This window comes from Otolemur garnettii, unplaced genomic scaffold (assembly GCF_000181295.1).
Source record: "Otolemur garnettii isolate 467f Iridium unplaced genomic scaffold, OtoGar3 scaffold00094, whole genome shotgun sequence".
In the NCBI taxonomy this organism is placed as follows: domain Eukaryota; kingdom Metazoa; phylum Chordata; class Mammalia; order Primates; family Galagidae; genus Otolemur; species Otolemur garnettii.
Window position 1 is genome coordinate 6,867,569 of NW_003852489.1, and position 16,346 is coordinate 6,883,914.

The following is a 16,346-nucleotide window of genomic DNA, read 5'->3' on the forward strand; positions in this document are numbered from 1 at the left end:
GGCTGGGGATTCGAACCAGCCACCTTAGGTGTACGTGGCTGGCGCCTTAGCCGGTTGAGCTATAGGCGCCAAGCCCACACCTGGATTTCTAACTACTCAATAGGCTAAGGCAGTAGGATTGCTTGAACTCAGGATTCAAAGTTACAATGAAATGTGACAGGGGCACTGCACTTTAGCCTGGTGACAAAATGAGAACCTCTCTATAAAAATATAAATAAGCGGGGCATGGTGGCTCACACCTATAATCCTAGCACTCTGGAAAGCCAAGGCAGGTGGACTGCCTGAGCTCATGGGTTTGAGATCAGCCTGAACGAGAGCAAGACCCTGTCTGTAAAAAATAGCTAGGTGTTGTGGAGGGTGCCTATATTCCCAGCTACTTGGGAGGCTGAGGCAAGAGAATCACTTGAGCCCAAGGATTTGAGGTTACTGTGAGCTATGACAACACGGCACTCTACCAAAGGCAAAAAGTAAGTTTCTGTCTCAAAAAAAAAAAAATATATATATATATATGTATATAAATAATATAAGAGGCCTTAATGTTCTGTAAAGCATTTAACAGTTTATACAAATATAAGTAGCATGAGTATTCTGCTAATCATAAACATTAAATATGGAATTTATAGCACTTTTGTTTACCTAAAAAGTAGGATCATAGAAAGTTTGGTTTTTTTTTTGTAGAGTCAGAGTCTTACTTTATTGCCCTTGATAGAGTGCCGTGGCGTCACATAGCTCACAGCAACCTCCAACACCTGGGCTTAGGCGATTCTCTTGCCTCAGACTTCTGAGGAGCTGGGACTATAGGTGCCTGGAACTACAGGCACCTGCTACAATGCCCACCTATTTTTTTGTTGCAGTATGGCTGGGGCTGGGCTTGAACCTGCCACCCTTGGTATATGGGGCCAGCGCCCTACCCACCGAGCCACAGGCACCACCCTAGAAAGGTTTTTTGTTTTACTTTGTTTTTGTTTTTGAGACACAGTCTTAAATCTATTGCCTCAGCTAAAGTGTCCTAGTGTCAGCCTAACTCACAGCAACTTCAAACTTCTGGGTTCAGTGATCTTCCTGCCTCAACCTCCCAAGTAGCTAGGACTACAGGCATCGACCACAATGCTCAGCTAATTTTTCTATTTTTTAGTAGAGATGGGGTCTCACTCTTGCTCTGGATGGTCTTGAACTCCTGAGCTAAAGGGATCTTCCTGTCTCAGGCTCCCAGAGTGCAAAGATTATAGGCATGAGCCACCACACCCAGCCAATAAGAGTTCATTTTGAGATCTTACATATTTTAGAATATTTATGCAAAATTAAAAATTGAACTGGTTCTATTTTTTAACTGTTGATTGCCTTGTACCAAACATTTAATGCCATTCCTTTGACTTTTGAATTGTACTCTCATTTATTCACAATTATAAGTGGAATTTTTCTTTTCTTTTTTTTTTTTTTTTTTGAGACAGAGTCTTACTCAGTCACCCTAGGGTTGAGTGCCATGGCATCACAGCTCACAGTAACCTCAAACTCTTGAGCTCAAGAAGTGAGTAGGTTGTAGTAAACAAAACAATAGGCACGAGCCACTGCACCCAGGTAATTTTATTACTTTAAAGGACCATAAGAATATATCATGGTGACCATATAGTAATATATTGTGTAGCTGAAAATTGCTAAGAGAATAAGTTTTAAAGTCTTCTCACCACCAAAAAATGGTAAGTACTTGAGCATGTAAATAGCTGCATTTAGCCATTCAACAATGTACACATATATCAAACACCAAAAATACAAACATCATATAAATTTTACCTGTTAAATTAAAAAAAAAAAAATTTTAAGTGATTATCAGAAGGGTGGGCATGGTGACTCTCACCTGTAATCCCAGCACTTTGGGAAGCCAAGGCAGGAGGACTGCTTGAGGAATGCTTGAGGCCAGGAGTTTGAGATAAGCCTAGACAACATAGCAACACCCTATCTCTATAAAATTCTTAAAAATAGGTGAGTGTGGTGATGCATACCTACAACCCTAGGACCTTAGGAAGCCGAGACAGGAGGATCATTTCAGAGCCCAGGAATTCAAGCTTCCTGGGTAATAAAGTGAAATTAAGGGGGGGGAAGGCTATCAGAGACTTAAAACAATGCCTTTATTTCAATGACAAAAGATTGATCTTACCCATTCTTTATTTGATACCAACCATTTTGTCAAGAATCTACCTCACCGGGCGGTGCCTGTGGCTCAAAAGGGTAGGGCACCAGCCCCATATGCCAGAGGTGGTGGGTTCAAACCCAGCCCCGGCCAAAAAAAAAAAAAAAAGAATCTACCTCACATCAATAAGAATACTATTCCGATGGGAAAATATGATATCTTTAAGGCACTTATGAAAAATATTTGAAATCAAAAATACTTGAAGAGGCTTAGAAGAACAAACAGAAAAACATCCTCCAGACACTACAAAATTTAACACAACATGAGTGGAAGTACAACTAAAGATATATTTCTTCAAAAAGCTTGTGCACATTAGTATCTTTACAGCAGATAAATGATTTCTCTTTCCATTCTCATAGTTTCACTGAGGATTAGCACAAACTTATTTTATAAAACGTAATCAAATGCTATTATACTCACGAAATTGCTTCCTCTCTGTTTTCTCCCCAGGAAAAGCAGTGACCAAACTGAGAGTCAGCAAATTCATGAAGTCCCCCTGCAGCAGCAACACTGAAATAACCCCAAACATTCTTATTGCTGCGGAAATTTAGTTCCTGAACTGTTCCTGAGCTGGGCTTAAAACCCTGTTAGAGAATAATTAATATGGGAGACCATGTTATATTTCCAAGGAAGAGAACATATATATATATATATTCATTGTTTAAGCTCTCTGTTATTCACACACAAAAGCAGAAAAGATGAACATAACTTATAAAGGTCAAGGCCCAGTGCTGCAGACACACTGAAGACTCTATACTGACTACAGTGGGATTAAATGAACAGTGAAACAATAATCATTTACTTATCTGTGCTGAGAAATCTCTAAATATTTCCCTCTCCAGATGAAGTCCCAAGATATTTCAGAAGTATACCCTCAGATACTATCTTAATATTAAAGTTCACAAAGAAAAAAAGGTATAAGCCTTTTAAGTGATGGGTTACCTCATCTGGATTTTCACTAGTGATCCGAGCAGCAATAACATGGCCCCTTGGGCAGGGAACATGAGCTGAATTTTCAAAATCAATGGGAGAGTCGCCCCAGGGAGATACCCCATACATCATCCGGATATCTTTGATTCTATATAGAGGAATCCCCATAGCAATCTGAAAAGTAATAAAACACACATCATTCATTTTCCACAGTTACTTTCCTCATAGCATGAAGGCTATCAGATTACCTAAAAGAGTTTTCATTTTTAGAGCCACTACCTAAAACATTACAGCTCTATAGTCTGTATTCTGTATTCAACTCTAAGTTACTTGAAATAGAATATTATCACTACAGGTAAGTTGCTAGAAATTTCTCCACTGCTAAAAAAGTCCCTAAATTCAGCTGGGCCCAATGGCTCTTGCCTGTAATTCTGGCTATTCAAGAGGCTTGGGTAGGAGGATTGCTGAAGACCAGGAGTTGAGGCAACCCTGAGCAACAACATACCAAGACCCCACCTCAGAAAAACAAAAAAAAAAAGAAATTTTTTAGAATTCCCAGAATTCCTAGTGCAACAGACATGAGTTTACCTCTATTGTCTTTTCTCCATCAAGCAATGTGAATAAAAATATCCAGCGAAGAGTAAATGTTGTAGCTAAACAAGAAGAGACAGCTTAAAAAGTCTTAATTAAGTCATAATTATCATCTCTATCCCTGCAAAGCACTGGAGGAAGTAAATAAATCTTTAGTCTTTAATGGGAACCCACATTAGGGTGATCCTAATGTGGGCAAAGTACACGTTAGATAAAAATAACATGATAGGCTCGGCACTGTATCACAGTGGTTACAGTGCCAGCCACAGGTACACTGAGGGTGGCGGGCTCAAACTCGCCCTGGGCCAGCTAAACAACAATGACAACTGCAACCAAAAAATAGCTGGGCATTGTGGCGGACACCTGTAGTCCCAGCTACTTGGGAGGCTGAGGCAAGAGAATAGCTTAAGCCCAAGTTTGAGGTTGCTGTGACATCATGGCACTCTACTGAGGGCAACATAGTGAGACTCTGTCTCTCAAAAAAAGAAAATGATAACCAAACCTTATCATGAGCTATTGCTGTTTACCAGAATATTTGTTTCCTGAGCTAAGAGAAGACAGTAAGATTGACAGCTAGCACTTCACAAATTTTTTTTTTTTTTTTGCTTTTTGGCCGGGGCTGGGTTTGAACCCGCCACCTCTGGCATATGGGGCCGGCACCCTACTCCTTTGAGCCACAGGAGCCGCCCTAGCACTTCACAAATTATAAAAATAAATGTGTGCCACCACAATCTTGTCAGGAGAAACTTGAACCATCACTCTGGCAGAATTACTTCAATAAAGAACACTAGTAAAAATGAGTAGGGAATAATTACAATTTTGAGAAATTTACTATATAATTAAATAACTGAATAAGGCACATTATGTTAAATGTTTCTTTCTAAAACATAACAGCTTGTATCAGATATATCTGTCTAGAAAAGTAATATTCCTATCTTTGTACTACATCAGGAAAACCAACCCATACATATATATAATCCATATAGCTTAAGAGAAATGAACATTAGGTCAGATTCAGAGAAGAGGTGCTTTTTTCTTTCTTATCAGACACTGGTTAAACAAGTTTTTCCAGTATCTCTGACTTCTCTAGACTCCTCCTGGAGCCTAGAGCAGTGTGACTCACCTGGAGTTGTGCTGCGGGGAGATTGACATCTGCCACCATCTCTGTACAAGGGTGCTCGACCTGTAGCCGAGGATTCAATTCTAGAAAGTAGAAGCTGCCATCCTGGCTGTACAGGTATTCCACAGTCCCAGCGCTCACATACCCAACCATTTTGGCAAGTTTCACCGCACACTCAAGGAAGAAAGACGAGCAGACATAAGTTTCTCACTTTGTCCAACTATTGGATTACTATAGTCTCTTCTTGACTTAACTATTCAGTGTTTGTAAGAGCCACCAAAGGTTTTTGGCCATATTGAAGCAAATTTCACCCTTTCAGATTATACAATATCCATAGACATGAGTGAAAAACTCAATAAAAAACTGGGAGAAAACAGTGTTTGTCACTTTGGATAACAAGCAATTCTACCTCCTCAGACAAAAGTACATGAAGGTGGAAAGGGGAAGGGAAATGGAAGGGGAAGGAAAGGAAAAGGAAAAAGAAAGGAAAGGAAAGGGAAGGAGAAAAAAACCACAACCAGTGGCAGATTCTTCACTGTCCCATAGTGTCCAATATTCCCAATATACTCTTCTACCTAGAAACATAGCTATCTAATTAGAGACTAGATTTCCCAACCCCTTTTATAGCTAGTGACTAAGTTTTGACCAAGAGGATATCAGCATTGGTGAGTGATATGTGTAATTCCTAAATCATATTTTGAAAAGAAAATTGCTTATCCGCTACTGCTGGCTTCTTTTCTTCTTATACACTGGAACATGATCATAATAGTACAGCCAGTTCTACCATGCAGATGAGAACATACTAAGAATGGCAAAACAAATAGGAACAACTGAATCCCAAAAAGGCCTCATGAAATTGAAATGTCCGTCAGCTCTACAAAGCTCACCCAGACTACGATGGGAGTCACCATATTTTGGGGATCTTTTTATTACAGCAGCTTAACCTGAATCCTAATCAATACAGAAATTATTAACTGCAGGTAAAATTCTGCTGTTTTAAAATTAAAATATGTGATGCCAATTTAGCAAAAAGGTAAGCTAGGGTAGCAAGGAAACAGATGCTGCAGGCTAGAAAGCTGGTTACCTCCTTGCTACAGCATAACACAACAGTAAATAATACTACAATAACTTGGAACATTTATCACACACCAACTAAGCCTTAAGAAATGATTTGAAAGGATCAGAATGTTGAAAAAGCCAACTGCTTTTGTACCCCCCAAAACCACAGAAAATGAGATTCTCACCCTGAAGCAAGCTGGCATCAGAGATCAGATTAAGGGTGCTGCTTTAGTTTCAGCTACCCTCAAGGTAGCTAACACTAAATTGAGGAGAAAGAGATGGGCTAAGCATAGAAGCCAGTAAATAGAAGAAGAAAAGTTTCTATATCTAGAAGAAATCTTTGGGTATGGTTAATCCAACCTGAAGCTGATTGGAAGCAAATACCCAAGAAGCTTAATAAGTTTTTGAAGGAATTGTATTTATAAACAAACCATGAGCCCGGCCTTATAACACACCTGTGATTGATGATTAGAGTAACATTTGAACCCCCAATCCCGTACCAGCAGGAAGTGGGCTGTGAAGTTCTGCCAAAGAAGACATATTCTTCACAGCCCAATTCACAGAGAAAAAATGAACAAGGAAGAATTTTCCAGAGAACAAAGTTAGGTATCTTAAAGAATAATAGACAAGGGATTTACTCCTAAGCAGCAGAATAAGGGGCAGTCAGCAGGACTAATTGAGGTATTACTCTACCAGACTACAGGGAATTATCACAATTCCTACCCAGAAGGATTTGATAACTGCTATGGACCAATGATTGCTATGTATTTTTCCTTTTTCCTAACGGGAGTTATCCTATTCCTATTCCTGTATATTGGGGTAGGGAGGTAGGAGAAGTGGGGGGGAAATGACGAAGGGTAGGTAACTTGTATTTTAAGCTGGCTGGTGAAAAACCACACATTCAATGAAGAGGAATGTACATCACCTAAAGATCTGAATCACGTAGAGGTCTAAGATCTCTAAGTAACTAGGAGTAAGTGGATAGGACTTCAGGCTGTCTTCCTTGGGGAAAGGACAATTATGTTCTAAGAACAGGAAAAAAGATAAAGGGTAGCCAGACTGAGGCACAGGCTGTTAAGTGCTCTCTAGCAACTTTATTTCGTCCTTTTAGGAATGAAATTTCCTAAATTCTAGCAGAGCTCATGGCCACCCAGTTGGTAACTATAATCCCTAACATCACAGCGCTAGGTATGTCTGTGTAACTAAATTTTGTCCAATGGAATGTGAGAAGTGGCATGTGGTACTTCCAGATAGCAGTTCTACACGCTTGCCCTCAATGTCCTCTTTCTCCCCCTCCCACAGGCTACAATGTGAACATAATCTTATCAGTTAGCTTAATCATGAAAACGATGACACTGTCCAAGGACAAAGGTTGATAAACATTTTTGTAAAAAGCTAGATAGTAATCATTTAACTTTATGGGCTACCTAGTCTCTGTCACAACTATTCAACTCTGCCATTGTAGCAATAAGGCAGCCATAGATAACATATAAATAAATAAAGGACTGTGTTCCAGTAAAATTTTATTTACAAAATCAGGCAGTTACCTAACAAATGCAAACAATGTAACCTAATCTCACTTGTACCCTCATATTAATCTGAAATTTAAAAAAAAAATCAGGCAGCATGTGAGCAATAAACCTGGATCTTTGGTACAAGCTCATCTCTGAACTATGATGAAAGGGAAGCAGACCTATACACCTCATTTTAACCACTATCTGAGGCATCTTTATTACAGCCTTTCAAAAATGTATCCTAATACACACATACCATAGGAAACCAGCTGACCATATAATTAACTTGCTTGGAATTCAAACGAAAAAAAGAGGTGGAAAATAAATCTCTAATAAAATGAATCGTGATCTTGGATCACGATTCAAGAAAATACTATGTTTAAGACCCCTAAACTATAACTATTTCCAGGGCACCCTTCTTGACCCTGAGAAGTTCTTTGTATGTGAAAATACAGAACAGGTGAACTTTAAAGATACTTAAAAGACTTTCCAAAAAGATAATGGACTTGAACAAATTAACTTCAAGACTGAAGATAATCAACACAGACAATAAAATTACCTGCTTATCACAAACTTGTTTTAAAAATCAAAAAATACTAAAAAAAAACCAATAAGATTAAAAATCCCAAAACATTTCTCTCTGTTATCCCCAACTTAAAATAGTACACTGATCTTCTAAAAAGTGTTAACTACATTTAGAGCTTGAAATATCCCTAGACAATTTTCCTAGAACAGCAGAATATTTTTTCTTCTAGAAAAAGGATATAATCATAAGTTGCTAGAACTTAGATCATTAGAATCATTGCTTTAAATTCCATTATTCTCAGAGTGGTACATGAACTGAATAAAAGGTGAAGTATTCTGTTTAAGAAACAGAAATTAAGATACTACATATTTATTATACACACCTGTTCCATATGTTCAAATACTGCTGGAGTAGCAATAGCAGCAGGTGCCTCTTCAATAATTTTCTGATGTCTGCGCTGTACAGAGCAGTCACGACCAAACAGAGAAATAGCATTGCCATACTGATCTGCTAGGATCTGCACCTCCAAATGACGAGACTGTTTGGCTAGTCTCATTACAAATATAGGAGATCCAGGGACTTCAGCTTGAACCTGTATTAGAAAAAGAAAATAAAACAAATTCTCAAGTGGTAAACATTTTTTCTATCATGATAGCAAGCTGCTTTGATTTCAACAAGTAGATGTCTAGAAGTGTCAGGGACCATGTTAATCAGTAGGAATACAAAAATGAATAAAACATAGCCCATGCCCTCATCTTTAATATCTTTAAGGTGTTGCATTCTTGGTTATGTAACCGATATTAATTAATGAATATGAAAACATATAAACATCCAGTGTGTTACAAAGGTAAACAACAAAATATTTGTAAACACACATACATACACATAAATCCCACAACAGGGCAAAATACTGCCATCCACTCTGTACAACTTGCTCCAAACTAGACATGTTCCTGGTTCACATTACATCATATAAAGTATTGTTGCAGTCAAAGGATTGCAGTCTTCAGTTTTGAAAAACATTTTCACTGGGTACAGAATCCTACACTGGTAATTACTTTTTTTTCAGCACTTCAAAGATGCCCCAATGTGTTCTGGCTTTCACTGTTTCTCTGAGATGTCAAATGTCAGTCTTATTGTTACTGCCTTGAAAGTAATCTTTTCTCTCCAGCTGCTTTACAATTTTCTCTCTTTTATTTTAGTGAAGTAGAGTGGCAGATGTACTCTGATAAGCTTAGGTATGGTTTTCTTTGTATTTGTCCTGCATAAGGCTGACAGTGCTTTTTGAATCTGTGCTTGGTATCTTTTATCAGTTCAAGGAAATTCTTAACCATTGTCTCTTCAAATATAGCTTCTGCTCCATCATTTCTCCAAATATTGCTTCTGCTCCATTCTTTCTCTTCTCTGAGACTTAAAGTACATTATGTTAGATTATTTGACTATACGCCGTATGTCTTTCATGCTCTACATCGTTTTTAGTCTGTTTTTCTTCTGTTTTGCTATATAACAAGTCCCTCAAAATTCAGTGGATTATTCAGAGCATCAACCTTTTATATGCTCATGATGCTGTGGTCATCTGGGCAGTTCTTCGGGTCTTGCACATATGTGCATATCATCATCTGGTGGCTTGAGTGAAGCTGACTGGTCCTACTCACATGTGTGGTGATTTATGCTGACTGCTGGGTGGTAGGTCTAGGGAGCCTCAACTGGAATAGCTCATCTCTACTGCATGTGGTCTCTCATCCTCCAGTAGGCTAGACCAGGCTTCTTCAGTGAAGTTTTCCAAGCAAGTGAGAACAGAATCTGTAAGGTCTAGGCTCTAGAACTTACACATTACTTTGGCCATATTCTAATGGTCCAAGGAAGCAACAAGGCCAACTAAGGTTTAAGGGGTGGGGAAATAGATGCCACCTCTGGCTGGGAGGAACAGCAAAGTCACATTACATACAGGAATGGGAGGAGTTATTGTGGCCATCTCTCCAAACAACCTACTATGATCTACCCTTTGGCCACAATAATTCACAAACCTCCCACATGCAAAATAGACTCACCCCCTCCCAAGACCCCCAAAGTCTCATCCAATCATGGCATCAGGCTTGACGTCCATGTTCTCATGACTCATGTCCAGACGAAAATGTGCTTCCTTGGGTGCAGCTCCTCAGTTACAGTTTTTCTTGATCCAAAGACCTGGGAACTAAAAAAACAAGTTATCTGCCCCAACACTCCCAATATTTAATGATGAGATTGGAAGAAGATAACAGAAAAAGAGACTCCTGTTCAAAGAGGGGAGGATGGGAAGAAAGATGGGAGGAATATAGTAGTCACTGGTCCATGGCAATTCTGAAATCCAAATAGGTACATGTTATCAGGTTCCCTTATTCCAGGGGTAGAGAATTTTTTTTTTTATTTAGGGTCTAGTTCTACTCTTTCCGAGTGAGTCCCTGATCCATAATCCCCTCTGCAATTAGCTCTGCCCTCTAGTTCCTGACTCCACTCTGTGAGAAATTACTCTTTTTTTTTTTCTTTGAGACAGAGTCACACTATACCACCCTTGGTAAAGTGCTGTGGTGTCACAGCTCACAGCAACCTCCAACTCTTGGGCTCAAGCAATTCTCTTGCCTCAGCTTCCCAAGTAGCTGGGACTACAGGCACCCGCCACAACACCCAGCTATTTTTTTTTTTTTTTTTAGTTGTAGTTGTCATTGTTGTTCGGCAGGCCCGGGCTGGATTTGAACCCATCAACTCCAGTGTATGTGGCTAGCACCCTAACCACGGAGCTACAGATGCCCAGCTACGAGAAATTTCTCTTTTTATTAGAAATGACTGATGTTTACAGCTGAATAGCTCTCTCAGTCTGCTTCCAGCCTATAAAAAATAGAAGGCCCAGATGGCTCTTTTCATTTTGAACTGTTTCTGGCCCTTTTGGTCGCTTTGGTCCATTCATCAACACATGTCTTTTGACAACTCTGTGGATTTCCTATGAATCATACTGGGATTCACTGCTTATCCCAAAAGCCACATCAATAACTCACTTCTGCATAGCTCTCTCTATACTTTGGATATGTCAGGCTACAGCAGGACAATGCCCTTAAGATCTTAGAAGCACGGGCAGCGCTTGTGGCTCAAAGGAATAGAGCACCAATCCCATATGCCGGACGTGGCAGGTTCAAACCCAGCCCTGGCCAAAATCTGCAAAAAAAATAATAAATTAAAAAAAAAATTAAAAAAAAAAAAAAAGATCTTAGAAGCACATTTTCCTAGCTGAGGGGGTAATCTACTGGGTATTGCCTTAAATGATTCTGAGGTCTTAAAGTCACAGGCATTTTTGACTTTATCTTTACCTGAGACATTTTTACTTTACAAATCTTTTGCCAGCTGGAGAGATTAGGAATGAGAAGTAGTTCTACTTAGAAACCTAACAAGTTATGGATCCTTCACATTTCTACTAAATTCTGCTTGCCAAACAAGTAATCTTCCGTAGCTCATCTCTTTTTTATAGTTTCTTAGCATAAACAACTAGAAACACTCAACAGATTCTTGCAATAAATACTTTGAAAGTACTAGAGACCTACTTAACCAAATCCATGATGTCATTAGATATATTCTCTTTCTTCCAAGTTATCTCAGAGGACATTTTTTTGCAAACTGTTCAATCATTAAAGAATAGGGGCTATCTTTTTTCCAGGATCCAATAACATCACTATTCCTGCCTCCACTATCAAATTGTTCTTCATTAACATACTCACCATTTTTCTAACCTCCAACTATAAGCTAATTTCAAAACCACATTTTTTACTTTTTTGTTATGGCAATATCATACGCAGAACTAGTGACTTGGGAGGAAATCATTTTGGTTTTTTAGCTCATGATTCTGTAGATCAACATTTTGACCTGGGCTCAGTTGGGCAGTTCTTCTGCTGGTTTTGCCTGAAGTTACTCGTACATCTATAGTTGTCTAGCAGTCCAAGTGGGATTAGATGGTCTAAGATGGTCTTACTTACACATCTCAAATATGATGCTGTCAGCTAGTAGGAGTAGGAGGTCTTACCTGGGACAACTCATCTCTGTTTCATGTGACCTCTCTTTTTCCAGCAAGCTAGAGCAGGCTCCTCACATGGCAATCTGAGGTCTCATTCCAAGAGGGCAAGAGCAGAAACTACAAAACCACTTGCAGTTTAGGCTTTAGAACTTGTATACCATTTCTGCCACATGCATTGGTCAAAACAAGTCACAAGTCGAGCTCAAACTCTAGGGTGAGAAAAAGGACTCTACTTCTTGCTAGGAAGAGCTGCAAAATCGTACTGTGCAGGTACATGGAGAAGGGAGGAGGTATCATGGTCATCTCTGCGAATAATCGCTCACATTTCTCTTTATATTTTTCATCCTTTCGTCTCTCTTCATGCTTTAGTCTGAATTTTCTTCTGATCTATCTTCCAGTACTAATCCTCTCTTCAGCTATATCTAAAATGCTATTAAACACCTATATTGACTTCTTTATTTTAGTTATTGCATTTTCAGTACTAGAATCACTTGTTTCTTTTTTATGACGTCCAGTTCTGTGCCAAAAGTCTCAATCTTGTCCTTAATTTTCTTCAGCAAATTAAGCATAGTTACTTTAAAGTACTTATCTGATAGTTCCATTATCTAAAGCCTCAAACCTCTGTGGGTCTGTTTCTAGTGACTTTTGCTTTCTTTGCTTTTTAATTATCTAATTTTATATGCCTGTTTGTTTTTAATTGGATGCTTAATATTCCACATGAAAAAATAATAGAAATAATTTGAAGCTCTGTATGTTATCTTTCTCTGGAGAGGATTGACATTTGCTTTCTCCAGGTGGCTAAGGGCGCTGTTCAGAGCGTGAGTGTTTTGAAGCTGATTTAGTCCCTGTGAGGGCTGGTCTAGTTTCTGTTCACCCTCTCTCCTACAGAATAATCCTTCAGGATCCTAACTAAATTGTGAGAGATTTCCCAGGGCACCCCTCCTTCACAAGCCCTGAAAGTCTAAATTTTGTCCTTTCAGTCTTTTAAGACTACTGAAAACTAATCAGCTTTTCAGCTGCTGCTTCTTCAACTAGAAGATATCTGTAGAGGAAAAGTGACCTCAAATGCCAGAATCATCTCTCTGAATTTTCTTTTCTTCTATATATTAGCCCAAAAATTCTTCTCTGTACTGAAAAGTCTATAATGATTAAAAAAAAAAAAAAAGATCTGGTCCAGTTTTTCTAGTTTGTTCTCAATGGGATGATTGGATGGAGTTATTTAACTAACTAGTACTAGAACTTAAGGACTTTCACATAAAACTTTCCCTTTGTGTTCTAGACTCATTCTATTTGATTCTACAGTAACACATAGTTTTGAAATGTTGGTAGGAGTAGACATTAATTAACATGCTTTATATTTTTTATTTTGTTTCTAAGAACAAAAGCCTTTTCTGTAGATTCCATAAGGCACTAATCTAAACTATGAAATTAGAATTTATAAAAGACGAGTTAAAATTAAATAAAAACTGAGTAATATTTAACTTCTTGATGTTTAAAATAGGATAATACAGCAAGACAACACCTTATGACTTTCTTTACCTAGTATAGATACTCAGTGACTTATGATGGAGTATACCCCAATAAACCCATTGTAAACTGGAAAATTTGAAATCTAAAAATACGTTTAATACACCTAACCTGTCAAACTTCATAGATTAGCCTTGTTTACCTTACACATGCTTAGAACACTTATATTAGCCTACAGTTGGGCAAAATTATCTAACCCAAAGCCTATATTATAATAAAGTATTAAATATCACAAGTAATTTACTGCATACAATACTGAAAGTGAAAAACAGAATAGCTATGTAGGTACTTGAAGTTATGATTTCTACTGAATGTATATTGGTTTTGCACCACTGTAAATTCCAAAAACTTGTAAGTTGAATCATTTTAGGTTTAAGATCAACTGTACATCAAATCATGGAAGACTCAAGTCATAATTTTTCCCTTTAGTTTATGAAAGTAAAGCAATAAGTCTGCTGCTGAATGGTTTGAAAAAAGCATGGTTTGAAACTGTTTGAAAGCAAATAAAAGGTAGAATAAGACACTAGTAAGAGATAGTGCAAAGTAGAATATGGTGAAAAAACCAAGAAAAAGAGGGAAGCTAGGAGAGTGAAAAGGCCACACCTGCATCCTAAGTTTTCTTTTTCTGACACACGTTTTACTTAGTATTAGTAGAAGAAAAGAAGTGAGTCAAGTAGGTAAGGGTAACTCTGAGGGCAGAACAGAAGAGACCTCTGTCTCTTTTTCCTCCTTCTGTTTAAGGTTCTAAAAAGACATCACTTCTATGGCTACTTCTACAATCCAGATAAACTATGGCCACATCAACTTAGCTGCAAAGCAGAAGGTAAGGTAGAAAGAGACTCCAGACACTCTTAGTTCTAACATAATATGCATCTACCATAGGGTTGTTGTGCCAGGGTGCGGTGGCCATGCAGAACAAGCTAGGGTGTAGACGGCTGGGCCAGCAGGTAGATGGGAAACATGTTGGAAACTCAAGAGGCCAATTTGAACTTAAGTAAGAGAAAGCCAATGAGCCTGGGCCTAAGTAATCCAAGAGCAACCAGATCAATATCGTATCACCATACCACACACTTTATCTATAATATCAACAGAACAGGGGTACAAAAATGTAGAAAGACATTAATTCTTCCTTGCCATTATAAGACTCTATGAGCTACATGTACCATGGAGGGAAGCTCTATCTGAGAAACTGAGCATGTTATATATGAGAGAAAAACTCTACTATTTGAATTACCTAATTAAAACTTGAGTTGAACAACTGTAACTTTTCCCCCAACGAACAAGGAAGTGAAGACTAAAAAGACAGACTAGATTAATTATAGGTCAAATTAAAAATTAAATACTTGCTGAATATCCAAATTATAGTATGAGTTACATCATGTATCTCTGCTATACATGTTGGTTCAAACAAACAAAATATAGCTTGTACTCTACCTGTCTAAAGAGGTTAGGGAAGTCATCTGCATTATTGACTTTTCTGATGCCTTTCCCTCCTCCTCCTTCTGAGGCCTTGATCATTACTGGATATCCAACTTCCTCTGCTGCCTTGAAGAGAAAAAAAAAAAAATAGGACAAAGCATTATTAGTAGAGATGGAGAAAACTGGCATTTCTCTCTTTATGAATACAGTCATATTGTAAGTCTACAAGTAGTAAAATAGAAAAATCTTCAGGATATACTGTTAGGTCAAACAATATTTGTAGTACTGGGCTCAATCAAAAGAATTGCCTTTTTTGTAGGTTAAAAAATGGTTGTATACCCAAGAGTTGGAGGTTGCTGTGAGCTGTGACGACTGAGGGTGACACAGTGAGACTGTCTCAAAAAAAAAAAAAAAAAAAGTTGTATATTGGCAATTTCATGTTGTTCGATCTAAAATAATCCATATGGGTCAGAAACAAAATAAACCTATGTCTTTAGGTATCATTATATATGCATTCATATATTCACATTATAATAAATATAAAGAAATGAAGTCTATAATATACACCAGTGGTGATTTATAGAAGAAAAATTAATAGATATAAACTTTCACTTTTTACTACATATATTTCTATACTGTTGGAATTTTTTCCTTATGGTATGCAGTTATCCATGTATTAATCCAAATTAAAAAATATATATATGTTAGTAGCTGCGTATGGTGCCTCACGTCTATATTCCTAGCACTCTGGGAGGCAACGGGGGGGAGGTGGGATCGCCTGAGCTCAAGAGTTTGAAACCAGCTTAATCAAGAGGGAGACTCTGTCTCTACTAAAAGTAGAAATATTAGCTAGGTGTAGTAACAGGCAGCTGTAATCCCAGCTACTCGGAGGCTGAGACACCAAGATCATTTGAGCCCAAGAGTTTGAGAGCTATGACACCATGGCACTCTATAAGGGCAACAAAGTGAGTCTCTGTCTCAAAAAAAAAAAAAAAAAAAAATATATATATATATATATATAATACCATGCAATTATTAGAAGGCAGAAAGTAAACTGGGGAAAAGATAACTAAAACTTAAAAATAACCAAGTCATTTATTTGTCAAAATATTCTAGTCTATTAAAGGTTTTGCTATATTTACAAGAATTATTTTAAAATGTGTCACTAGGCTCAGCGCCTGTAGCTTAGCAGCTAAGGCACCAGCCATATACACCAGAGCCAGCGGGTTCAAATACAGCCCAAGCCTGCCAAACTACAAACCAAAAAATAGCCAGGCATTTTGGCAGACGCCTGTGGTTCCAGCTACTTGGGAGGCTGAGGCAAGAGAATCGCTTAAGCCCAAGAGTTTGAGGTTGCTATGTGCCGTGACACCATAGCACTCAACCCAGGGCAATAGCTTGAGACTCTGTCTCAAAAAAAAGTGTCACTAAAA

At 38.1% G+C, this 16,346-nt stretch overlaps 1 protein-coding gene across 2 annotated transcripts in view; it reads right to left on the reverse strand.

Moving 5' to 3' along the window:
* ACACA (acetyl-CoA carboxylase alpha) overlaps positions 1 to 16,346 on the reverse strand; it is a 271,062-nt gene that overhangs the window by 170,007 nt on the left and 84,709 nt on the right. For both annotated transcript variants that reach the window (XM_003795612.3, XM_023516625.1), the window contains 5 exons: positions 14,929 to 15,039; positions 8,311 to 8,520; positions 4,833 to 5,003; positions 3,131 to 3,292; positions 2,609 to 2,772 (listed from right to left, as the gene is read on the reverse strand). In XM_003795612.3, the coding sequence (XP_003795660.1) occupies positions 2,609 to 2,772; positions 3,131 to 3,292; positions 4,833 to 5,003; positions 8,311 to 8,520; positions 14,929 to 15,039 (818 nt within the window). The remainder of the gene's footprint in view (positions 1 to 2,608; positions 2,773 to 3,130; positions 3,293 to 4,832; positions 5,004 to 8,310; positions 8,521 to 14,928; positions 15,040 to 16,346) is intronic.